The 25,532-nt window shown below is 42.6% G+C and overlaps 1 protein-coding gene across 1 annotated transcript; it reads right to left on the reverse strand.

Moving 5' to 3' along the window:
- Positions 1-1,864: 1,864 nt before the first annotated feature.
- MEAK7 (MTOR associated protein, eak-7 homolog) lies at positions 1,865-22,731 on the reverse strand. Its single transcript, XM_039503265.1, has 8 exons — positions 22,578-22,731; positions 17,165-17,355; positions 11,346-11,576; positions 10,445-10,589; positions 9,126-9,566; positions 6,472-6,590; positions 5,099-5,278; positions 1,865-4,092 (listed from the first exon to the last, which is right to left on the reverse strand). Exons 2-8 carry the CDS (start codon positions 17,330-17,332, stop codon positions 3,970-3,972), a joined length of 1,407 nt encoding a protein of 468 aa, XP_039359199.1. The 5' UTR covers positions 17,333-17,355; positions 22,578-22,731; the 3' UTR covers positions 1,865-3,969.
- Between the last annotated feature and the right edge of the window lie 2,801 nt (positions 22,732-25,532).

Here is a 25,532-nt window from a genome sequence, read left to right on the forward strand (position 1 = left end):
CACTCAGCACTGCTCATCTTCTTTCACACCCCTACAGGAATCTTTAGATCAAAAGCTTCTTGGATTTACAGGCTGTGGGCCAGAGTTGTAAAGCTAGTTAAGCATTTCTGTGCTCAGCACTGATTGAGGAGCCTAGATCTCATTTTTTAACCGGGATTTAAGCACGTAGGAGCCTAAATCCTATTGACAGTTGATGGGGTTTAAGCTCCTAAATGCTTCTATCCCTTTTGAAAATCAGATTTAGGCTCCTAAATCAGTTAGGTGTTGCAGTGCCAAATACAGTAATGGAGCACCATGGAACGACGGTTGTATTGACCTAGGAGTTGCTGTCCATCATTCAAAGACCTTTACCATAGCCTAGGATAGGGGTTGTGATACAGCATACTGTTGGCCAGTAGATAAGGTGCACAATATTTTGGTGGGAGGGAGGCATTATTAAAACCCAGAACAACAATGAAAACCTAGGAGGGGATGTTTTCATTGCTAGCTCATTCCTTTCTACATCCTTGCACTGGAATGCAGTGGTGCATGGGAAACAGCCTTCGGCTTGACAGACAAGACCAGGGGGAAAAAGATACTCACTTGCAAATGAACTGCTTGTTTTGTACACTGGCATGTTCCATTTCTGCACCCCCATGTCTGCAGCTTAGCAGATTTAGTTAAATCTCAGGAAAAACTTCCTAACTGCAAGAACAGTAGGACAATGGACAGATTGCCGTGGGAGGCTGTAGAATCTCCTTCACTGTTGGTTTACAAAAGGAGGCTGGATAGCCATCTGTCTTGGATGGTTTAGATACAACAAATCCTACATCTTGGCAGGGGGAATAGCCTAGAGAGGCCTTGTGGTCCCTTCTATCCATAAGATTCTATGTAATTACAGAACTTGGGAGCTTCATTTCCATACAGAAGATATTGCTGAAACACTTCTTGGAAAATCACTCCTTCCATAAGTTTGTTCACTTTGTTAAAGTTACACTCGCTGATGTATGAGGGGGTTTTTTAGAACTGCTAAAATATAAAGCAGTTTTTGTTCCCTTTGTTTAAACAGTGTGGAGAGGCCTGGGCAAGGTTATTGTGGCAGAATACAACTTTTGCAATATAGTAAGCATTCTGTCAGCAATTACAACATCCAAAGTTCCTTGTTCACTTACCAGGAAGTGCCTTGTGTCAGCATCATCTTGCTGGGCAAGTCTGTAAATAGATCCTCCTTAAGAACACTCACTAAAAGCACCACCGTGTTCGATTTCTCTCTCCCCCACCAACCACCTTCACCTTATATGATCTGGTTGAAAGATAAAAAAGTCCAGCTCCTCCAAGGTCACAAATCATAGGACGTCAATGCAGTCAAATGCTACGCTGGTTTGCAATAAGGTGTAGCTCAACATGAATTTCCTTCACAATACCAATCCAGAGTGGCTCCTTTTTGCTCTGACTCAGACTGGTTCAAAGACAAGTCAGCTCTTCAGATGTTAAGTTTTTGGAGAAGAGCAGTTTTCTGCAATTCACTTAACAAAATTAAACACAACTAACCACAGTAGCTATTCTTTGGTGACAATTCTTTTGTTCCTGCTCATCATAAACTATGAACTGGCTCTTTGGTTTGCTTAAAAAAAAACCCCATAAATAACTTACTAAAGTTTTCTTCTAGAAGATTCCAGAAATGTAGCAATCTCTGGCATGGAACCCAGAAGCTATTTTAACAGCACTCAGTCACACTACACAATCGTCTAGTTCAGGCAGTGAATAACAGTTAATTGAAATTGTTGGGGAAATTTCAGGAGGCAGGATGTAAAAAAACAACAACAACAACAAAAATACCTGTTACAGGAAGAACCAAATACATTTATTAATTTATTTTCTACAGTAGTTCTGCTACATATCATTTAAAAATTATTATAAAAACATTCAGAGGACAAAACAATTGTGTAAAAATTTCACTATAATTACTCAATACAGAATTTTGAGCAGATTTAAGACTCTGGAACCTAACTTGATCATTTAGATAAACACATAATATTAGCTTAGGCCTTCCCAACATATACTGATGAATAGGTACCACATATACGCAAACCCAGGGGAAGCCGCGGCCAGCACATCCCTCGCCTGTACTGCTTCCCGCCACCTCCATTGGCCTGGGACGGTGAACCGCAGCCAGTGGGACCCGTGGTCGGCCGAACCTGCCGACGTGGCAGGTAAACAAACTGGCCCGGCCCGCCAAGGTGCTTACCCTGGCGATCCGTGTGCCAGAGGTTGCCGACCCCTGTGCTAACCATTATTATGGGTAGGGTATAAAACGCATAGATGATTACCAGGGTCTACAGCAGGAGGGATTTGTCCATGTTCCCCTTTCAACAATAATTTATATATAGTAATCATGAATACCACCTACTTCTCACATATAAAGCGAAGTCACAAATACAAGCTAATTTGAATGTCCTACTTTGGCACCCAATGAAGAAGCACCAGATAGCTAAGGGTACACCAGAAAATACTTTCAGGGTGGCAGAGTTCATTGGAACCTGATCAAAGTAGTAAATGACCATATACACTGTTAAAGTATATTTTGTGCACCATGCAGTGTCAACAGTGAAAACCTAGACCCTTTATATGATAGTGAATCCAGTTTAATACAAAGATGCTTTCATGTGATCTTCTGCTTTACTGGGAGAAAGATTCCTCAGTTATACATATCAATAAATACTGATTTTCAATTCCCCATGTCACTTGCTGGGGCGAAAATTCTAGTTCTCAGTAGAACTGGGTTTGTTTGGCAAGTAAATTACATAGCTAGAGGGTTAGCAATACTCAAGGTACTGAAATATTGATAGCTACCAATGGATTCTAGTAGAAAAAAGCCCTGAATGTGACTGATTGTAGCTACTCACCAGCACAGACGAGTGTTGTAAATGATAGAGAAGGAGCAAAAAAAAAAAAAAAAAAAAAAAAAGGTAATGTATCAGAGGTCAACATTTTTTTAAAAATTAGTGATCATTGATTTCATTGCAACAAAATCTGTAATTAGAAAATATTTTCAAAAGTTATAGACATTAACTCCAACATTTTTAAGGCATTTGTATCGGATTTTAGCTGTATGACGCCTTATAGCGTAATCGCGCACTCCAGTCTCAAGCGAGACTACCTCTGAAGGCATTTTCCGAGAGAATTTCCATTGACTTCAATGGGAGTTATGCCTGAGTAAGAACCACAGGACTGGGCCACTGATAGGAGTCTTTGTGGTTGAATCCCTGAATGACGCAAAGACTATTTTACAAAGGGCCAAATTCTGTGCTGGCTTATTAATTAAGTGAAATTTCACTCAAATGAAGTCTAGCATAAGTCAGTGCAGAACTGGATGCAGTATATCCAGAGTTCTATGTTTCTGCGTACAATCCATATACCGTAATTTATGGAAAAGCTGAGTTTAGAAATAGATCCTAATTTGAAGCAGCTTTTACAGCAGCAAATTAAATGAAGCGCACCCTTTATAAAGACTGAACTGGACGGTTCTACAGATATCATTTTAAAATAACAATTTGTACACTGCATAGACATTTAAATAATGACGCTGATTTCACTGCATGCAAGGAATTATTTTCAGCTGAAGTATCAAAAGCTTGACATCTTTAAAATTCTATATATAGTAACAGTTAATACGCCAGGTGACTAAGCAGCAATAATAATATTTGTGCTCAATATCTTCACACAGAGAGGAAAATGAACCTACTGCAAATGCTATCAAATTTATTTCCAGCTACAACCAGGACTTAGCCAGCTATCTAAATTCCCACTCTTCCAAAAGAAACCACATGCAGTCATGACATCTTCCTGGACTTATTACGCTAGTACTCTTTACACTGTATTTTTGTTTCAGCTAATTATACAAGTGGAAACAGATGAGAAAATATCCTGTCCAAAGAATATCAGCACTTGATGGGATCAAGCAGAACGATCCAAGTCACATGGGTTATGTTAGTTATCGTCATCATCTTCAATCTGCTCTCGCAAACCATCGCTCTGACGACTTTTTCCAGTCATTTCTAACAAGGCCTGTGCCTCGGGGTCTGTATCGAGGATGCTCTTCTTACCCTTTATCTTAAACAAAATCAAAAAGGCAATTTAAAATGTCATCACAAATGTCAATAAGGTCAGGTCACCTTGAATATCCATAAGCTGTTTGTTTGGTTTTAAAGATCGTTATGATGATTTCCCAGGTGCATGTAAACGGAAATGATTCACTAGGACATACCAACTACTTTGTGCCACTCCAGTGACACAAGACAGTTGTAAAGTTGGCTTAGCAGGCCAGTTTACTGTTTACGGTTGCTTTGGTTCACAAACCAGTCAGAGTATACTGGTTAATCTGACCAATATTTCAAGTACAGACATGAACTTTGAAGTGATTCAAATACAATTTGACAATCTTCCTAAACGACCAGTTCTGTTTCTATTTACAGATCTGTGCGCACTGTATAGCCTCTGGCATGTTTACATAATGTGAAAAGAAAATATCAGCTGCGTAAAATAGACAATGTGACAGGCACAACTGAGGAAGATTCACTATACAGAGTTCTCAACCTGGCCTCAGGAGCAGAGAAACTTTCATACAAGTCTATTTATGCACGTCTTAGGCAGTAAGACCTTCCCCACTTGTTCTTATTGATACCAAGCCCCACAAAGACTTCCTGCATCCCTGACTAAATTATGGCTCGCTTGATTCCCTTCTCTTTAACACCCAAAATAATCCCACTCCCTCCTTGATATTTACATACTTCAAATATATAGCATTGTAGAGTCATTTAAAAGGATTACAACAGCCCAGCCAATGTTTCATACAGACAGCTGCAGTAGTCCTGGTTTGTTCCATTTATGCCTCCCGTTCCAGTTGGCATACGTACTTTATGTGTTTTACATTTCTGAAAGTATTTAGCTGCCATAGCAATGGGTGCTAAAGAAATAAATAAAATGTGATTTCTCACAATATGGACAAAAAGTCAACATATTTAAAACATCGTAGAAATATGTTAACTATATTCTCCCATGTATGCTTCTACACATGTAGGTGAATTTTGCCAGCTTTTGAAACACTGTATTCACTTACCACTGCGCTTTCTGGGAGATCTCCCACTGCCCACACCTCCATGGCATCTAGCGTAAAGTTTTCATTAGCTGACAGCTGAGGACTGTTGTAGGTGGTACAGGTAGGTTTTGCTCTGCTGTGTCCCTTCCCATAGTTACTGTCTATCCAGAGCCCAAAGTAATCATGCTGTCCTCCCATGCCCTGTGAAATAAAGCATCACATTAAATACTTATTAAATGCATATAAATCAGAAACTAGGCCAGGGCTCAGGGGTAGATTGTAAGTTGCTAGTTTTAGTATTTATGGCCAAATTTCCAAAGCTGGTAAAATGGAGCATTTCAGATATGCTTCTGTTTACATATCTAAATTGAATCTTTGCATGTGAAAACTATCTGTACAATACCCACCTTGCATGTCCTATAGGAGCATGACAATTCTGCAGATACATCAGCTGTACCTTGCTTTGGAAATGTAACCCGCCATGTAGTCTAACAGCTACTGTTTGTTTGACAACACGCCCGTTTTAACAAGGCGATACCCATTTTAGCCAAGTCTTTCCCATTTAAAGCAACAAGAACAATTTGATGTGGCTTTCTTTAAAGCAAGATTTCACTGGGATGCAGCGATTACTGAAGTAACTATTGAGGCAATGCTGACACATTCTGTCTTAAAACATTTGCCTGCTTGTTTAAAATAACTGAAATCCACCATGGTGCTGAGGACTGGTGCAAAGTCCTCTCCACCTGTAAGACCCTGTGTGGGACTCAACAGAGAACTTCCAGGGGGTAGTCACACAGAGACAGACTTTACAACCTTTGTGCATAGTTTTTGATGGGGGTTTCTTTATGCAGCCATGCATAAACCAGCATGAGGGTGGCAGTGAGAAGAGACTAAGGATGGGTCATATGGATCTTCAATTATGCAGGTCTAGGGAATCTAACACTATGTAAATGGTGTGGACACGTGCAACCAACTCTTCCAGCCAACAGGTTGGAGTGGCCGCATCCAGACGGGTGCATGCCAACCCTGAACGTTGTTCACAACCTGAGGATGGATTCTACTCCTTAACTCCCCAGAAACTTCACCTGCCCAAAGCCCAGTTACTTGGGTTAGAAATGCATCAAATGGATTTTACCCTAAATAATTTACTGTTTAAATATGAACATCAGCTGTAAATAATCAGATAAACTGGCATCTTTACTCTGAATGAAAATGTATTAAGGGTGAGAAATCCTTGTAGTAAAAGTGCTGAGCGAATACACAAGGTGAAAACTTCCTTTAAGAATCACAGCACATGAAATAGGTCAGCTTAAAAAGGCAGAAACAAATACACAAGACACTTTCAAAGACCAGCCACAAATCTGATTTCCAAACTGTCATTTCTTAGTACTTACGAGTCCATTTGGGATAGTTTGCTGCCCGTGATTCAAATACATGTAGTGGTCATTGTATCCAGTGTACGTGTACACCATGAGAGAGGGAGAAACGGAGAACAAAAAGCATCTGTTGTCACCTATAAATTGCAGCCGTGTAAAGTGTCAGAGACAAAACAATGGACAAAGTGTGACTTACTTCTGAATAGGACAGGAAAGCAAGATCCCAAAAAGAAGCAGCAAAACAGTTCAGAACAAGTACAGATATGTCAGCAGCACCAGTACCAATGCTTGGTCAAGACACATAGCCACAGTTCTCCGTTATAGCTGTGCAGCACCACAGACATCAATGGGATTGCATAGCTGTAAATGAGGGCAGAATCTAGGGATCATGGGTATGTTTGATTACAATGTAACGACTGGGCTCCCCACAAAACATGCACAGGTTCACCTACATAGTTTTTAAATCCATTCAGTTAGAGCAGTGCAAACCCCTATGTGTGGACACTCTTGGTTCTATCTACAACTGGGATGCATCAATTCAGCTTGATCGATGTAAAAAACTTTTAGTTAAGCTTGATGCAAGTTTTATATGTAGAGAAGGTGTAAGGGACTGATGCTTCACCGCCTTGCACCGCTGTTGTTGCTTACACCTGTACAAGCTAGGTGTAAAATGCCATCTAATCAGCAGGTAGCATATTATTTTTATTTTGTACAGGTGTATTTACACACAGTACAAGACACTGGCGAATCAGGGCCTACGTTTTCCCAAATTAGGCCCCAATTCAGCAAAGTATGTGCTTAAGTACTTTACTGAATCAAGACCTCAGCTAGCATTTTCCCTGAGTTTAAGAAACACAGAACTAAAAACATGAAACAATATCTTGGATAATGCCCTACTGAACAGTTGGCAAGGGATCCAGGCTGAAAGGTTAATTAAAACCAGCAAGGTTTTAAAAATGAGTAATATGAAGTAAAATGAGTAAATATATAACTTAGGGAGTTGTATTAATAAATGAGAATGTTCAGCAGGGTAAGTTATCTATTAAATCAATGCAAACAGAGTTTCTACACTCACAAAACAATTTTCTCTGCAAAATTTCACAAGGATTTTAATCAAACCTCATTTTTCCTGTCTAATTTATCAGGTCAAGGTGTGTTTGAATCAATATCTACAAGTTAAAAAGTGTCCCCTGCAATAAGATGTCACCAGTTTCTGTAACCTGTCTACCACAACTGTTCTCTAAGGGGCAAGTGCAAAAGACCTGTTGCATGAATTCTCACCAGAAAATAACTGTGATAATGCATGAGGCAAGCTGCATTTTAAAAGACAACAACTTGGCCATTTAAAATTTTTCAAATCCTTGCCTCTCACATTCCAACCAACCCAAAGGCACTAATTAAACCACATGATTAGCAATTGACATGGCAATATATTTTGTAAATTAACCTGCTGGAGTGAGAGAAACACAAAAATCATATTTATATGTTACCTTGTGTATATTTTTTCTTCAGGTACTACTTCAAAAGCTAAAGTCCCCTCTGCCCAAGTTTTGTAAAGGGAAAATAAAAGGTTCAGCTAGCATGAGTGAGAGCTTTTAGATCCAAGGGAAACCCCTTGTTGCTGTATTTTAAACAGGAACATAAATCCATCCATCCATATACAGAAATATCCATCTGTTAGATGTAAACATACTGAGACAAATTCTGCTGAGCTTCAGCAATGTAAATCGAGTCATTCCAGTGACACAGAGCAGAATTTGGCCGTGTGTGTGTGTACTGGTATATTTTTCACTGTGTAGAGCAACAGCCAAACAAACATAAGACCGCCATCTAGTGGACGTTTATTTTAATCTATTAAATAATGAAGTTTGGTGGGCCACATTCTTCTCTCGTTTATACCAATGGAGCTCCAGTGAAGTCAGTGGGTAGAACTGAAAAGATAATTTGTTCTAGGGTATTTATTCTGTGGTCAGTAAGTCCTGCGGATTTAAAAATTGTCAATGAATAACAGATACAAACTATAAAGCAACCATCAGTATTGGGTCTGGGTTCGCAATAGGGCAGAGGAACTAGCCATGTTTTTACCAACATACAGAATTATAGTTTCATTTTGAAGTAAGGAAGCAAGCATTTCCTATGTTTTAGAGAAGCAAGATATGTGTTAGCCCAGTAAAATTCCTGAGTTCAGGAAGTAGATATAGAAAGGTATTCCTGCTAAACAACATGCAATGCAACAGATACCAATGAATCACACATCAACGACCATTATGGCTACATTCTGGTTTTGTTAGAGCATCAATGTAGCAGGTGAAGAGAGATTTTCTAAGGGAAACAATAAATGACAGAAAGAATGGTTTGATTAAACTATGTTTTGTAAGAGTTCATCTACTGGATGTTGTCGTATCAATATCATGGGCAACTCTGTATGTGAGAAAACAGAAAATAAGGAGTGGAGAAGAACTACAGGGTCAACAAATTATTCTTCCACTGAGACAGATAAGCTTTTGAAATTAAGTCAAAAGATAGCCACACGTTAACATTTGGAAGAGGACAGATTCAACTGTCTTGCAAGAGTTCCTTTTCCTTCGCTTCCTTGATAAAGTCTTCACTAACACATGCCATGCAGCTACTCTAAGCCATGAGATTTTGCAGAAAAATAAAGAAATTCTTACCTTGAAATTGTGGTTTAACTTCCCATGAGTCTGATGCAAACCCACCAAAGATATATCCATCCAAGTCCTTTAAGATCAATATACAGGGACCCTGGTTTATGATTTGCCCACACAGCTGTGAAAAACTTTCTCCATGAACCCGAGAAGAAAACAAAAGCCTCCACTTGTGCTGTAGTTCCGAGGGCAGGTGGGAGTTGATGTATATGATGGATGGGATGTCAAGAAGACTAACAAATCCTCTTCCTTTGATGCCCTTGCACTTTGGAACCAATTTGACTAGGTCGTTAGCCTGATCTGGGAGTGAATGCAGGACAAGAAGCCCCTGCCTGATGATAACACTGAGGAAAGTAGATATCTGTGGAACTTGGAACACCCAGTTCTCAATGGTACTTTGATCACACATGGCATCCATGAGAGGAGGTCCTGCGAGTTTCTTCCCATCTACATAATGAACGCATTAACACAAGATAGTCTGTACATTTCTCACAAGGGATCTGCAAAGCTGCTTATAGCATCCAAGTATATAATTACTTGCCTTCTAATTTTTTACAGTGGAAACACTTATTCGCTTTTGTTCATTATTCAAACAAATATTAAACTGCATACGGAAGGAGCTAATACTGTCCGCAAGATTAAGTGAACGTATGCATTGGAAAGGGGCAGAGCACTTGCTAATCTGGGACATCCTCTAGCTGCGTTGGAAAGATGGTTGAAAAATATGATGCCTCAGTTATAACATATCAGATGGCTTCTACAAGATCATGGAATCATAGAATATCAGGGTTGCAAGGGACCTCAGGAGGTCCTCTAGTCCAACTCCCTGCTCAAAGCAGGACCAATCCCCAGACAGATTTTTGCCCTAGATCCCTAAATGGCCCCCTCAAGGATTGAACTCACAACCCTGGGTTTAGCAGGCCAATGCTCAAACCAGGTCTAATGCCATGGCATAGCAAAGCATGGTCTCAAAGCATAAGCAAAGACAGCCATAAATGGATATAAATGCACAAAACACCAATCAACTGTAAGCCAAGTAATTCTACAATGCTGACGAGGCATAATGAGATAAAACACGTAGCTATAAATCTGCATGACTACAAATTAGATTGAACTGGGAATTCAAATCCAAACAGATCCCAAATTCTGTCAGGAAGTGTAGGTGGGTAATTAAAATCTCCAGATCTGAATTCAACCCTCTTGTTTTGGTTCTTGATCTGAATTTCGAACTCCAGTCAGAGAGAGTAAATATCTTGCAAAAACAGCTGACTCTGCAATATTTGCACCATTTTGGCATAAATTATTTCAGTATTTTCACTGCTTACCTTCAAGTTTCAGTTCTGATAACAGCTGAGAAGCCAGAGCCTTTACTCCACTGGCAGGATCTTGAGTCATCTCCAGATTCCAGCCCTTCAGCAGATTCCTGTATCGCAGTACATGGACTACAGAAGTGATCAGATCCTCTGTGAACTTAAAGGGCATAATGTTGCCATTACAACCTTAATTCCATATTTAAAAGAAAATTGTGAAGAACACCACAGAGCACCCCACAAGGGCATTAATCGGTGCTTATCACAGTGGTCTGGGTGATATGGACGTCGTTGCCATAAGTAAATGTTATGAATAACACCTGTCTAGTATAGTTAAATTTCATAAATAATCTTAGTTCGCATTTGTTAAGCGCCCTTCCCCCAATGATCTCAAGTATAAACCTTAATTCTCAAACATCCTTCCATGGTATAGTAACTATTAAACAACTTTTACACATGGGTAAACTGAGAAGAAACAGAGGGTCAGACCGTGTAATTTACAATCTGGCCCATATTGGGGGTGAAGTGGAGCTACACTGCCCCCAGAGGAACTTGGGAGTGCTCGGGCTGCATCATCCCGTTTGTTTGTGCAGCTTGTTCTCCCGCTGGGTTCCTCTACACCCGCTTTGGGTGTGTGAACCCTGAGTGTGCCTCAAGGGAGCAGTCTATATGTTCCTCCCAGTGCAGCCACTGACTCTTGAGACTGGTTCACAGGGGGCCTACGTACATCCATCCCCACAGCACTACTGCCATACGCAATCTGGCCCTCAAATGATTTCCCCACGGTCAGAGTGAGTGAGTGGCTGAGCTAGGAAAAGCCCTGGAGTCCTGAATCTCAGCCCGGGGCTCTAACCACTACCTCCCCAAAACATTTAAGAAAACCAAAATACACACAAATGATTTTTTTCCCCTTTACCTCTTGGATTTGTTTTCCCTTCACAGGCCCTTCGGTACTAGATATCATTCTCATTATTATGCTACTCTTCTCCTCTACGTTGCCTTTTAATAGGGCTGACATAAAAACTATGAACTGCTCCTTAACAATCTGTTCACTTGAGCCAGCTGACTTCCCAGTCAGGTCAACACTTTTCATTCCATTGTATAGCCTCAAGGTCATTTGCTCTGGTAATGCTTCCTGGGCATGGGCCTGTCAGAGAAAGAAGAGTTAAGGACAGATTTTTAACTAGGAAGAACAAGACATCTATACGCAGCTAAAACAGTCCAGCTGATCTGTGCTTAGGTGTACTGGTTAGGAACTGAATATCCCACTATCTAATATATATTAGAGTGAAACCTTCACAGAAAGTCACTTCTCAAAGAGGCAGTCCCCATCTTCATCAACTACTTTAATAGTATCCCCAAGGTTTCCAGCACAATTTTGTAAGACCTTTAGTTATTTAGAAATTAATAGGCCATGGGTTCAAAACAAACAAAAAGAAGTATTTCTTCGCACAACACACAGTCAACCCGTGGAACTTGTTGCCAGGGGATGTTGTGAAGGCCAAAGGTATAACCGTGCTAAAAAAAGAATGAGGTAAGTTCATGGAGGATAGGTCCATCAATTGCTATTTAGCCAAGATGGTCAGGGATACAACCCCATGCTCTGGGAGTTCCTAAACCTCCAACTGCCAGAAGCTGGGACTGGAAGACGGGCTGGATCGCTCAAAAATGCCCTGTTCTGTTCATTCTCTCTGAAGCATCTGGCACAGGCCACTCTCGGAGACAGGATACTGGCCTGGATGGACCACTGGTCTGACCCAGTATGGCCGTTCTTATGTAAAGGCCAGGGTCATTTTATCGTAACTATCTTAAACTAGAACTTGTAAAAAGTTAAAAACATGCAAGTGAAGGATTTCCATAAGAAAACACCATTTCAAAGATCTGTGGCTCAGTTAGTCAAACCAAAGTTTTGAATGTATTATGCCAGTCTAAGATGCTTCTTTTTGGAAATATAGCTCACAAATGCATTGAAAGAAATAAGTAAGTGAAATTTCCCCCGTCTAATTTTGCCTCTTAGAAACCAACTGCAGACAAGATAATTAACTCTGAAAAGTAACTACAATGCATGTATAGTAACTACCTTTAGAAGGATTTTTACTCTGCACAGCAATATTCAATTCAATCATTGGGCCAAATCTAGTTCACCTTACTCATGTAAAGAGTCCCACTGATGCTGGACTGATCATGAGAGTAAGATGAGTAAGATTTGGATTACTGTCTAATTTCTATAGAGCTTCATACAGTATATCATAGACATAATATTCAAGGAGTTCTCTGTCTCTTGACTTGAGAAGCTTTCACAGTATATAAACTAACTAACATATACAAAATATATACATACACTAGAACAGAATGTGATTATATAGCATAATACAGAGGTGAGCAAACTATGGCCTGTGGGCCGGGGACCTTTTTATCCAGCTGTTGAGCTCCGGCCAGGGGAGCGGGGACAGGGGCTTGCCGCACTCCATCTGGGGGAGCGGCGCCGGGGGCTTGCCGTGCTCTGTCTGGGGGAGCGGGGCCGGGGGCTTGCCGCGCTCTGCCCAGCGCTCCCAGCCCCCACCTCAGTGATGAGCAGTTCATTTTGAGCACCAACTTCCGGGAAGATTCTTCTGGCACGCAAAACACCACATTGCACAAGTATGACTTCACCACCCCTATGCAGCAGCGTGCCAAATCCCCTCCTGGTTTCCTATGGCCCGGCCCCACCCTTGAGAGCCTTGAGTGGAGGGCAACCGCCCAGGGGCCGCAGCTGCTCCCATCCTAACTCGGGTGCCTCCGCATGTGGCACAGCTGCCCTGGTGTCTCACTTCCAGCAGGGGCCCTAGGAGTCTCTGGTACCGCCCCGTGGAGCCCCCCCACGTACCATACCTCATGCAGTAACATCTCTTACTACATACAAACGTTTAATGAATGCAAATATGCAAAGAGAACTCAAAGTACAACAGTAAAAACATTTCTGGGGGGAGGCTGGGGCAGAAAGTGACAGGTGAGTTTACACCTGCCTCTTCTTGTCCACATGGGTTCTGAGATAGAGCGCCATGGCTCAAAATTGTCAGGGGCGCTGATGCCTGACAAATCCAGGCTAGAGAGAGGACCCAGTTTTTTCACAGTGCTGCCATCTTGTAAAAGAGCCGTTTGAAATAAGGGCAGCAGTTAGGATTTTCTTTACCCTTTCAAAAATGAGTGCTGCAAAAAAAAGAAAAGTGGACAGTGAGTGTTGGGTTTTCAACAAAGAATAGAACGCAAAATATTTTTTCACAAACGTGAACTCGAAGGCTGTATGCCTGATTTGTCAGGAAAGCATCGCGGTGTTCAAGGAGTACAATTTGAATCGCCACTTTTCTACGAAACATCCTAATCATGTCAGCAATTTAACAACTGAGGAAAGGGCAAGAAAAGCTGAGAAACTCACCACGAACTTAAAAACTGAGCAAAATACTTATGTGCGACAAGCTGCAGTCCAGGCAGTCACTACAAAGGCAAGTTATGTTCTGGCATTTAAAAATCGCTAAACAAAATAAGCCTTTTGCTGAAGGGGAGTTTTTGAAAGAATGTATGGTTGATGTTGCTGACATGCTGTGCCCGGAATACCAAAACACATTTGAGAACATTAGTTTGCCACAAAGAACTGTTACTCGCCATGTAGAAGTGGTTGATGAACATTTGGCTTCTGAGTTGAACAAAAAAGCACAGGGCTTTCCATTGTTTCCGTTAGCTCTCAATGACAGCACTGACAGTAAGGACACAGCAGTTACTGAATTTTGTCAGAGGAATTGACAACAAATTTGAAATCACAAAGGAATTTTTATCATTGGAATCAATGAGAGGCACAGCTAAGGGATTGGATTTATATGAGAGGGAGTCTGGTGCCTTGAACATCTGAAGCTCCCCTGGAGTAAACTGGCAAACATAACCACAGATGGATCACCAAATTTAACTAGGAAAAACGTAGGACTTTTCAAAAGAATTCAGGACAAAGTAAAAGAGTATGACCCTGATAAAGAGGTGATTTTTCTGCATTGTAGTATATACATCGGAGGCCCTCTGCAAAAATGTTCTGGACATTGATCGTGTTGTTCGCACAGTAGTGAAAATAGTGAACTGCATAAGAGCGAGGGGACTTAATCATCGGCAATTCATTTCCCTTCTTGAAGACACTGACGCCGAACACCCTGACTTACTTTATCATACAAATGTCCGCTGGCTCAGCCTAGGAAAGGTATTGCAGCAAGTGTGGGAGCTCAGAGATGAAATTCGCACTTTTCTGGAGATGCAGGGGAAAGAAAATGATTTCCCTGAATTAAAGAATTCAAACTGGGTGTGCGACCTTGCTTTTGGCGTGGCTATCTTGGCACATTTAAATGAACGCAATGTAAACTTGCAAGAAAAGAATGTGTTTGTACACAAATTGTATTCTAGTGTGACAGCTTTCAAAGCCAAGTTAGTCTTGTTTTCAAAACAAATTAAGGACAAAGTGTTCGCTTACTTTCCAACAGTGAAATACTTGGAAGTGTCACCAGAACAGAGAGAAAAGTACAGCAAAATTTTGAGTGACTTGCCCGGAGAATTTTCTCATTGATTCTCTGACTTTGAGAAAATAGAGAAGACAGCTGGTGTTGTGCCCACTGTCATTTGACCACAAGAAAGCCCCACAAGAATTACAACTGAAGCTCATTGATCTCCAGTGCAATTCCACCTTGAAGGAAAAGTACAATTCAGAAAAACTGGATGAGTTTTATGCCTCCTTGAGAAAAACAAAGTTCCCAAATATCCGCAAGGTGGCACAGAAAATCCTTGTTTTGTTGAACATTTTGTTTGTGTGTGAAAAAACATTTTCCCTGCTGAATTACGATAAATCTCGCTACAGATCCCAGTTAACTGACCAGCATCTCAGCTCAGTATTGCAGAGTTCCACAACGAGAATGACACCGGACTTTGATGCCATTGTAAAAAAGGGTGACTAGCTGCATTGTTCACATTATTCAAAGAGGGCATGGAAAGGGGTTAAGTTTGGTTTAATTATTGTAATACGTTGTTACGATGGCATATTTATAAAAAGTAAGGTTTTATTTTTATTTCCACTAAAATGTATCTTTATTCAATAGAGTTTATTTGAATATCTCGGAATTGTTAATTTCATGAGCGTTCATGGCCCGCTATACAATTTCCATACCCAGATGCGGCCCTCAGGCCAAAACGTTTGCCCTCCCCTGGCATAACACCTAAGGGAGAGTATGTAAAGCACTTCACATAATATGTTCAATACCTTGAGCCTAATTCATCTCTAATTTCCACTGGTGTAAAAGCAGTCAGAGATCAGAATCAGGTCCCTTCAGTGCAGTGCCCTTTCTAGTAGTCCCAGTGAAATAAATGTCCACACTCCTGTGGACATCTATGGAAGCTGGACCACACACTATATGTACAGCAAAACCAATATGTAGGGCTCAATCCCACTCCCACTGATGTCAGTGGTAGAACTCCCATTGATTTCAGCTGCAGCAGAACTGGAACCCACAGTCTTAGGGCAGGTTTACACTGCTGCTTAAGTCCATCTAACTTACGTCGCTCAGGGGTGTGAAAAAGAGACACACACCCCTACTCCCCAGAGTGACACAAGTTACAGCAACCCAAGTGCTGTCCACTCCAGCACTATACCGACAGGAGAACGCTCTCTTGTCAGCACAGAGCATCTTCACCAGATGTGCTACAGTGGTGCAGCTGCACTGGTGCGCCAGTGTAGAGCTTCTAGGTCAGACCTGCCCTTAGACATTATAGCATATTATATCGAAAGAGGGATTGACACCTAGGGTACTGGTACATAAAGAGGTTTTCTAAAAGTGCCATAGGATCTTGAAGTGAGACAAGTAGCAGGAACTTATGCCATGTCTACACTATGGGTGCTAGAGTGCACAGCTGCAGTTTGCCACTATCGGGTGTAGTGTAGACGCGTCCTATATTGATGGAAGGGGCTTTTCCGTTGATGTAGGTAATCCACTTCCCCAAGCAGTGGTAGCTAGTTCAACAGAAGAATTTTTCCATTGACCTAGCTGTGTCTACACCAGGAGTTGGCTTAATTACACCACTCAGGAGTGTAAATTTTTCGCATCCTTGGGTGACGTCTCTAGATTGATGTAAATTTAGGCATTTGACTGCTGTCACACTAAAGTTGTCAAATGCTACAAAAATATTTTTCCTCCTTTTACTTGATTAGAAAATTAATGCAAAGTTAATCACAGAATGTAATATATGTTAATTTACATGGCTTAATCACTCAAAATTAAATGTTCTCACTTCAGTACAAGGGTGAAGATTAGTGGCTGTGAGAGCAGTCAAGAATGACATAACCGAACATGAATCTAATTATGATACAACTTGCCAATAAATTCTGTAAATTACAACAGACCCATAAATTCTGAGTAAGAGAAATATTCTCTCCATTTGTTGGCTTCTGCAAAACATATTCATATTGCTGCTAAGATACATCAGAATCAGACCTGTTGTTTTCAGTTGGGTGCAACTGAAGAGATACTGAGTACAAATAAACCTTAGTTATTAATAATCTTGAACTGTAAGGAAAAAATTAAATATATCCTTCCCCCTTAAAAAGAAATATTTAACATGCAATTAAAATGAAATAACACTGAAAATTAACTACCCATGAATCTCTATTTTTTCTCTAGAAAAATATTCAATACATTACATTACAGACATAAGCATGATAGCTTTTCTTGCCTTTAACATTGCCAGGGTCACAGCTTTTCTGGTAGCTTTTTCAATCTTTATTCCTCCCGATCCATCCGACCCAGATAAGGTATCAAATACTCCATCGATATCTGTCTTTTCCTCAGGAAGGAACCTCGAAAGGTGGTTCTCATAGCAACTGCTTTCCACATTTCCCATCTTTTAAAAAAAGTGATGGAATCCTATGAGGAAGATGAAAGGAAAAAAGAAGGATAAAAACATGGGAAAAACAAGTAATTTTAGGGGGGGAAATACCTCAACACTGAATAGAAAAAACTCCTCACATATACAGTAACTCCCCACTTAACATCCTCTCGCTTAACATTGTTTCGATCTCACGTCTCTGCTCAATTACAGACCATGCTCCATTTAAAGTTGTGCAATGCTTCGCTATAACGTTGTTTGGCTGCCTGCTCTGTCCACAGCTGGCAGCCCCCTAATCAGCTCCCCTGCCCCTGCTCCCCCAGCGCCTCCCACCTGCCAGCAGACCCCGCGGATCAGCACCTTCCCCCTCCTCCCACTCGCGGCAGGGAGGAGTGAGAACTTGGTGCGCAGGCTCCCCCTCACTCCCCTGCCTCCTGAATGCCGCAAACCAGCTGACTGCCACGGGCAGGAGGCAGGGGAGGGAGGGAGGAGCCTATGCGTCGAGTCCTTGCTCCTCCCCCCTCCCTCGTGAATGCTGCAAACCAGCTGATTGCCACAGGCAGGAGGGAGGGGGGAAGAGCGAGGATGCATTGTGTGGAGTAAAGGGAGAGGAGGGGAAGAAGAGGTGGGTTAAGGGTGGGTCTTGGGGGAAGGGGTGGAGTGGGTGGGCCGAGGGTTGAACCCCCGCCCCTGGTGCTTGCAGAATAGAGAAGCTGCTGCTGTGCAACGTGCTTCTCCTAGCCTACAGCACCTTCAGCCTCCTTGCCTGCCTCATTGTCTCCAGTGCCAGTGGGCTGTGCCTGTGTGGGGTAAGGCAGGGACACCTCCCAACTATAGTACTGCACCTTACGGCAAAAAAAAAAAATTCCCTGGAACCTAACCCCGCCATTTACATTCATTCTTATGGGAAAATTGGATTCACTTAACATCGTTTCACTTAAAGTCACATTTTTCAGGAACATAACTACAGCATTAAGTGAAAAGTTACTGTATGTGCAAGTTTTGTGAAATGGGGAAATAATCAAATTAGTCATAAAATATCGCCATTACGACTCTGTGATAACAGAGATTGAACACACTTGAAGAAAAATGTGAACATTAAATATGATTTAAAAAAAACATGTAGTGTAAGTTGCACACTGAGCCCACCCTTTCTACCAATACAAACATCATTTGGGGCTTATCAAATGGAAAAAATAATATGATTTAATGATTAAATTAGCTTCAATAGAGTTAATGTAAAACTGTCAGTTGGAATATATCAGTAAATGCAAGTGAACAAGTTGGTTATGGAATCTTTATGACGGATTATGTTATTTCTTTCTGATGGGTTTATGGACTGAAGACAACTCTGCCAGTAGTACATGACAGGAAAAAACACATCGGTCATAGGTAGGGTCTCAATGAAGAACAGCTGATAATTTCTTTTTCTATAGACTGACTTCATAAGTCATTCAAACAACAGCCAAGGAAAATGACACGACAAAGCACTTGTAGATAAGTGCTCAAGAATCTGGTTCGTATGGTGCTGGTAACTCATGAAGATAGTACCCAACCCACAGGATTATTATGTTAAACTACAACACCCCAATGTTAACATGAGTTTCCATACTATGTAGGTAGGTAACCTGCTTGACAATATCCTGACTAGTAGACACTTCCTCTGCAAAGGAGGAAGGGAATGGTGCCTTAGTGTCTAATTTTGAACAAGACAGTTATTAAGGACTCTAAGCAAATGAACAGGCCTAGCCCTGGGAGCACAAAGGGACAGCTGCAACCCACATGAAACCAGTTCTCTCCAGAGCTCGAGAGGAAAATCTCCAAAAGGAGAACAGCCATTTAAAAACTCAAAAGGCTGAGAACTTTGAAAGGGAGGAACAAAAAAGGACCTACTTTTGGAAAAGCCACCTTTCCTATACCTCCATTCTGTTTCTGTGTTTCTATGTTGAGCATAGTTCAGCCAGGACACTCAATCGCGCTCTGCATATTTTAGGAAAAGATTTGCTAACTTCCATTTAGTTTTTAAAAAGGTATCAGTGATGAATAAGTCTACTTTAGTGGCTGCCAATAAACCTTCTTCATCCATGCTGATTTAGACATGTTTTTTCAAAGTTTGCAAACCCTTCTTGGCTTCTCTAGAACCAAAACCCACTCTCCCAGATGCCGCCACCACCACCCTTATCACCCTTCTGACTGGAGAACTCTACAGTCTAAGAAGTCTTCTATCTACAATGCAGTGGAATCAACAAACTACCAAAGCTTTACCTGCACATTTCCTCCTCCCCAAGTTACCTTTCCATACAAACACACAAAGTTAAATATCAACAACAACTTCTAGCAGACAAGCCACAGGGAGATAGTAAAGGAAGGAAATTCAACATGAAATGATTTCCCGGGCCTAATTTCTAGTGCTGCTGAATTAATTCTGACGTGGTGTTAGCTAGGTATTGGAGGCAAAGTTGAAAACAGGCTGTGACGAGATCCCCAGGATGCAGCCTGAGATTGTGGGACCACTGTGCCCCCTTCTCTCTCTCCAGCCTGGGCTGTGTCTCATAATGCCTTGCTAGTGACCAGCACCAAACCCCTCCAGGTGCTGTTATCACTCATCACAACTGCATGTGGAGACCCAACGCCCAGCTAGTTTGCATGAATGCTCCCAGAGCCACTCATGAATCACACAGAGAAAGGCGCCAGAGCCAAATCTCCCCAGCTCCCAACACTGTACCTCAGGAATATACCGTCTTGCACTGCTCGAGACGAGCAATGCAGATTTATTAATTGGTTCACCACTTCATCAGTGGAAAGTGGATATACACCAGCCTTTGCAAAACCTGAGCAAATTTGCCACACACTTCATACAAACTCACTGGTAAAGATAAACAGTAAAACAAATTTATTGACTACAAAAGAGAGATTTTAAGTGAAATTAAGTGATAAGCAAAAAGTCAGAGTTAGTTACCAAAAGAAATAAATAAATAAAATATAAGCACACAGTCTAAACTTTCAACCCTATTAGACTGGGCAACATCTAGATTAAGCAGTTTTCTCACTGGATATTGAGTTCATAGTACACAGATTTCACCCTTGAAATCTGAGCCAGTCCCCCCAGTTAGAGTCTTCAGAGTATCCTTGTTGCTTGCAGTGGAGGTGGGTGAAGGAGAAAGGCCAAGCATGGACCGCCTGTGTTCGGTTTTATACCCTCAGTTCATGTGCTTGGAAAACACAAGTCCAGGCATGTATGGGTGGGCATTGCTGAGTCCCCAGGCAAGGTTGGGCAATTGTCCTGATGTGGCCTCATGCAGATGAATCATTGCATTGTAGCTCCCTTGCTGTACAATGGTTGTTGATGGGTTGTTTGACACCCCACCCCGGTGTTGGTTACTTTTCCTGCTGTTGCCTCTGGGGAGGTAATATCTGGCTGATTCCCCATCTTACAGCACGTTTTAGTGACAACCATATAACACACTTCTCATAACTTCATATACATTAATGATATACATATATGTAGGGTTACCAGATAGAAACCTGTGAAAAAACAGGATAGGTGGTGGGGGGTAATATGCACCTATATAAGAAAAAGTCCCAAAAACGGGACTGTCCCTTAAAAATGGAACATCTGGTCACCCTAAATATATGGATAGAGAAATGACTTTCAGTAGATCATAACCTTTCCCCAATACATATAAAGCATATAAAATAAGGTAACATAACGATTATATAAAAATGAGGAATATGGGAGTTCCAGGACACTCCCCCAAGGTACAGAATATCACAAACGCACACTAGAAAACAAATCCTGGTCTCACTCCCTCCATGGCTGCAGCAGAACTGATGAAGTTCTACTGTATGGGGAGCAGAAGGGAGGTAGGACCACACACAGGGGTTTGTATTGCCCATATACTGCAGAACTGTGTTCTGGATGGGCTCCCTGTACTCCGCAGTGCAAGGGTTCACGTGGGAGGGGTAAAGTGACTCATATCCATAAGAAGATGCTGGGTGGACAGGGGTGGGATGGACTGGAGATGGGCTGCTGCTCTGTGTGCTGGGGCGGTTCAGCATGCACCCACGCAAACTCAAGTCTTTTCAGAAAATCCAACAAACCGCAGGCTAGCAGCTGTTGGGACAAGGATCCTTAACTAAGCAGATCCACTAGCCACTCCTGCCTGGGCTACTGAGCCTGGAGGAGGATTCCTTGCCCAGCGCCCTCATCCCCTGCAGATCTGCGTGTGCACAGCCTGGTCACTCAAATTCTGAGCAAGGGCTGAGATTCGGCCCTATGGAAGCACTCACGAGTTTCAAACGGATTTACTGTCCTGTCCTAACAGCTGCTGGGCAGGAGCTTCCTGAAAGGTCTCACATCGAGGCCACCCCTGGGTGCAGGCTACACGACCCCAGCTGAGGGCAGCACCCGCCACTGCCCAGCCAGCACCTTCCAATGGATATGAGCAGGCTTGGAAGAACCAGAGTGTTATCGGTAAACGTTGATTTCACCAGGCAAGCAGCCAATAAACATTTCCGTGGATGATGATCAAAATTAACAGACGGGCAAAGCCATCTGCTTTGAGAACACTGCTTGAGAACTTATTAGAGTTTGATGTCAGGATATTTGTTTTATGTATTCTGGCACTGACAATGTGTGTTTTAATGGTTCGAAAGCTTTGACTTTGTGACTCTCAGCACCCGCTGTCATTAACGAGTTCCGGCCTGTGCGTCCCCTCTCCCCCCATCTCGCCACTGTGAACACTTGAAATTGACTAAAATTTTAAAAAATGCGTAAAAATAAGCATCACTGTGATAACAAAAATTGACAGTGATGTTTTGCCAGGCCTAAAGCGGCACCTCGGCGCCCCAGGCCAATAATCCCTGGGCTCTGGCAACAGGAACATTCGCCACTCCCCACTCGTGCCCTGAGCTCTCCCCTCGGGGTACTGCTAAGGCGTGGGCCACCAATGCAGCCAGAGGCTAGAATCAAGGGCCCCTACTAATCTATGGCGCCAACTAATTAATATGCACAGGCCGGCCTATGAATATACATGACCCATCCCTCGTTAACAGGCGCGCCCTCTGCACAGGAGCACGGTATGCAGATTAGCTCCGGATCCCCATTAGCGAAGAGCAGATGTCATTAATGGTCATGACCGTTACGAATAGTTACGAGGGCCCCTAATTCATAATATTACCCCGTCTCAATGAATATTCATGAGCACGCCCCCTCATTAATATTCACAGACCCCCTTGTCCCCGATTCTCCTCCCCTCACCTGGCCGCGGCTGCGCTCCCCGGCGTCTCTCCGCAGCGGCCGCCTGACTCCCGGTCCCGAGCGGCAGCGAATGACGTGCTCGCCCCTCAGCCTAGACTGGCCCCCTGCCGGGGCGGCCGCGAGCCGTGAGGGGGCGGGCCCGAGGCCTGACAGATGGGTCGCTCCGCTAATAGGAGGGCGGCTCCGGGTAGGCTCCCAGTATCTGTGGGAGGGGCTCTGCGGCGATAATGTGAGTGGGCCGGATCTGAGGCGTGACGTCAGGCTGGCGGGCGGGGTCTCTGCTGCGGGGCTTCTCCCAAGATGGCCGCCCTGGCCACGCCCCTTTACGTCATCGCTAAAGGCCGACTTGCAGTGATGGAGTCGGGTTCTCTGCCTAGGAGAGGGAGGGGCACCGCCCCCGCCAGGCCAGCCATGGGTCATAGCCCTGTACTGCAGGGCAAGTCCATGGGTCATAGTTCTATACTGTGGGACCAGCCCATGTGTTATAGGCCCTGTATTGCGGGACCAGCCTGTGTCTCATAAGCCCTTTACTGCCAGCCCATGTGTCATAGGCCCTGTACTGCCAGGCCAGACCCTGTGTCATCAGGGCCAGGACCAGCCTGTGTGTCAAAAGCCCTGTGTTGCAGAACCAGCCTACATGTCATAGGCCCTATTGTGCCAGGCCAGCCCCTGTGTCATAGGCCCCAAACTGCTGGTCCCTTAGGGAGAATCCCCCATACTGCTCTAGTGCTGGGGCCAGCCTTTGTTTCATGGGCAGAAGGGGCCAGCAGTACAGAGCCTAAAGTGGGGTCAGCCTATGCCATAAGCAGTGTGCTGCTGGCCCTTCAGAGAGTCTTCCCCTATAGTGCTAAGAGGGGTCTACTCTGGGGCAGGAGGATGTAGGCTTTCTTTCCCGCTTGTCTCTGTTGTTGCCATGACATTCTGTATGTCCCCTCAGTGCACCTCAGGGACAGCCATGACGTTGGTAGCCGTGGATTTGTGACAGTATCACATGGATTTCAGCCTCTCCTTTACCGCGTGATTTACATCATGAATAGCACAGGGAGAGGCTGCTGTGAATCATGTTTTGAAAATAACCTTCAGGACTACACACAGCTTAAGTTTACAGGGGCCTCAGATCCAGTGATCATGTCTTCTGGTTTGAAAAGCTGAGTGTAAAACACAGGGATAACGGACTTTAACAAGACTGGTGTAGAAATATTATGATTCATTTAAGGAAATTGGTTGGAGCTGATGGGAAATCAAAAGTGGAAAACTTGCTGAATTTCAGATACTGTTCAGGAGCAGAGCCCACAGTCAGAGGCCATACTTACAATAGGGCATATAAAGAAATTCTAGTACGCTCATGCAACCCATGATTTGGACACTAATATATACTCACATATATCAGGACTTGCACACACATCAGTGTCTGCATGCAATCAAGTTGAATGCTTGCAATAGGTCAGGCTGTTTTAAAAGTTTGACCCAACAGGTCAGTAAAATCTGGGTAAAGGGGGAGGTGAAATCTGTAGAGATGAAATTAAATATTTAAGAAATTTCAGACCTGGGAAGTTCTAATAGGAACAGAATAATAAAAGAAGATAGATGGTGAACCGGAAAAAAAAAACCAGCCCTTTTTGAAGAATGAATAAAAGAACCCCCTGAGCTTTTTAAATTCAGGGCTGTTCATCTGGAAATAGGATAGGAAGTGGTAAATACACTTTTTGCTTTCCTTTTTGCTTTCCTCTGTACATAGGAAAAGATGAGTTCTGCCCAGGTCAAGAGGAAGGATAAAGAAAATGGTATAAGATATAAAAAAGAATAAGATTCAAAGTCCTCGGTCCTGGAAGAAACTTATGGTCCTTCCTTATTTATGTTGATTCATAATTCTGCCTGACCCTCAAAGGATTAACCATTAATTGAGGATTAAACATTTCTTAAAGATCTGCAGTTAGACTGCTATGGAGCACTGTCGCAGGAGGAGGGAGAATTTCTCATCAGTAGGAGGCAGAGTCAAGTTGTGACTTGACTGCAGTGAGTGTTGACTGGCCTCACCTTGCAGTAGTGCTAAGGTTACGCAATTAACAGCCAGCAGGCAGTGATTCAGCAGGAAGCTTGCAAGAGCAGCTAAACAGGGCTCAGTGGTAACTAGATGTGGGGGACTGTAGAAACAGCTTTCTTGCAAGACATAGGAAGGGCTAAAGATATAGCTGGGAGAGACTAGGGACGAGAGGGTGGGATATGGGAGTAGAGCAGAGTTTTCTTGGCACCTCCTTCAGGTTAAAACCATTAGAGGAAAGATATACAAAAAACCTCAGGTTCTAAGAGTTAAGCTGCAGTCCTGCTGTTGGAAAAATGATTAGTCTTATGCCGGTTTGCTGACTGCAAAATAAAGGCTATAAATAATGTGCTGAGAGTGGAAAGCAAGGTTACAGGGACAGTGCTGGTCATGGGGCATTCTTTGAATCTGAAATATAAACATTTATGAGACTATTATTACCTGACTAAGCTGAGGTTGATACATAATTGTTCATAGAACTTGCCATTTTCAAATCAATAATTGTTTCAAGGATTTCTTTTGACTTCAGGGAAAGTAACCTTCAGCAGAGATATGCTGCTTAAATTGCCCTTATTTACCCCTTTCTAGTTCACTTTTTTGGTCTCCCATCAAACTTCAGTGCTGAGGCTTAGGCTTGAGAGGAAGATGAGCAACTTCCTTCAAAGCCATTGGCGCCATTTCACAAATCAGGTGCTAGACAGGGGACTCGTTAGCAGCTTCATCATTTAACATTCAATAACAGTCATGATTCAGCCTCTTCTACACCCAACCATGTCACTTTTTCCACACACAAACAAATTAGAGACAAATCTATTATAATATAATATTTCAAGCAGATTCTTCATCACTTTTCTTTTTAAACCTTTAACGTGGAGTCCGAGTCCTGCAGAAATACTAGTGCTGAATGCATCCTA

Source organism: Mauremys reevesii, linkage group 16, assembly GCF_016161935.1.
Source record: "Mauremys reevesii isolate NIE-2019 linkage group 16, ASM1616193v1, whole genome shotgun sequence".
Classification (NCBI taxonomy): Eukaryota; Metazoa; Chordata; order Testudines; family Geoemydidae; genus Mauremys; species Mauremys reevesii.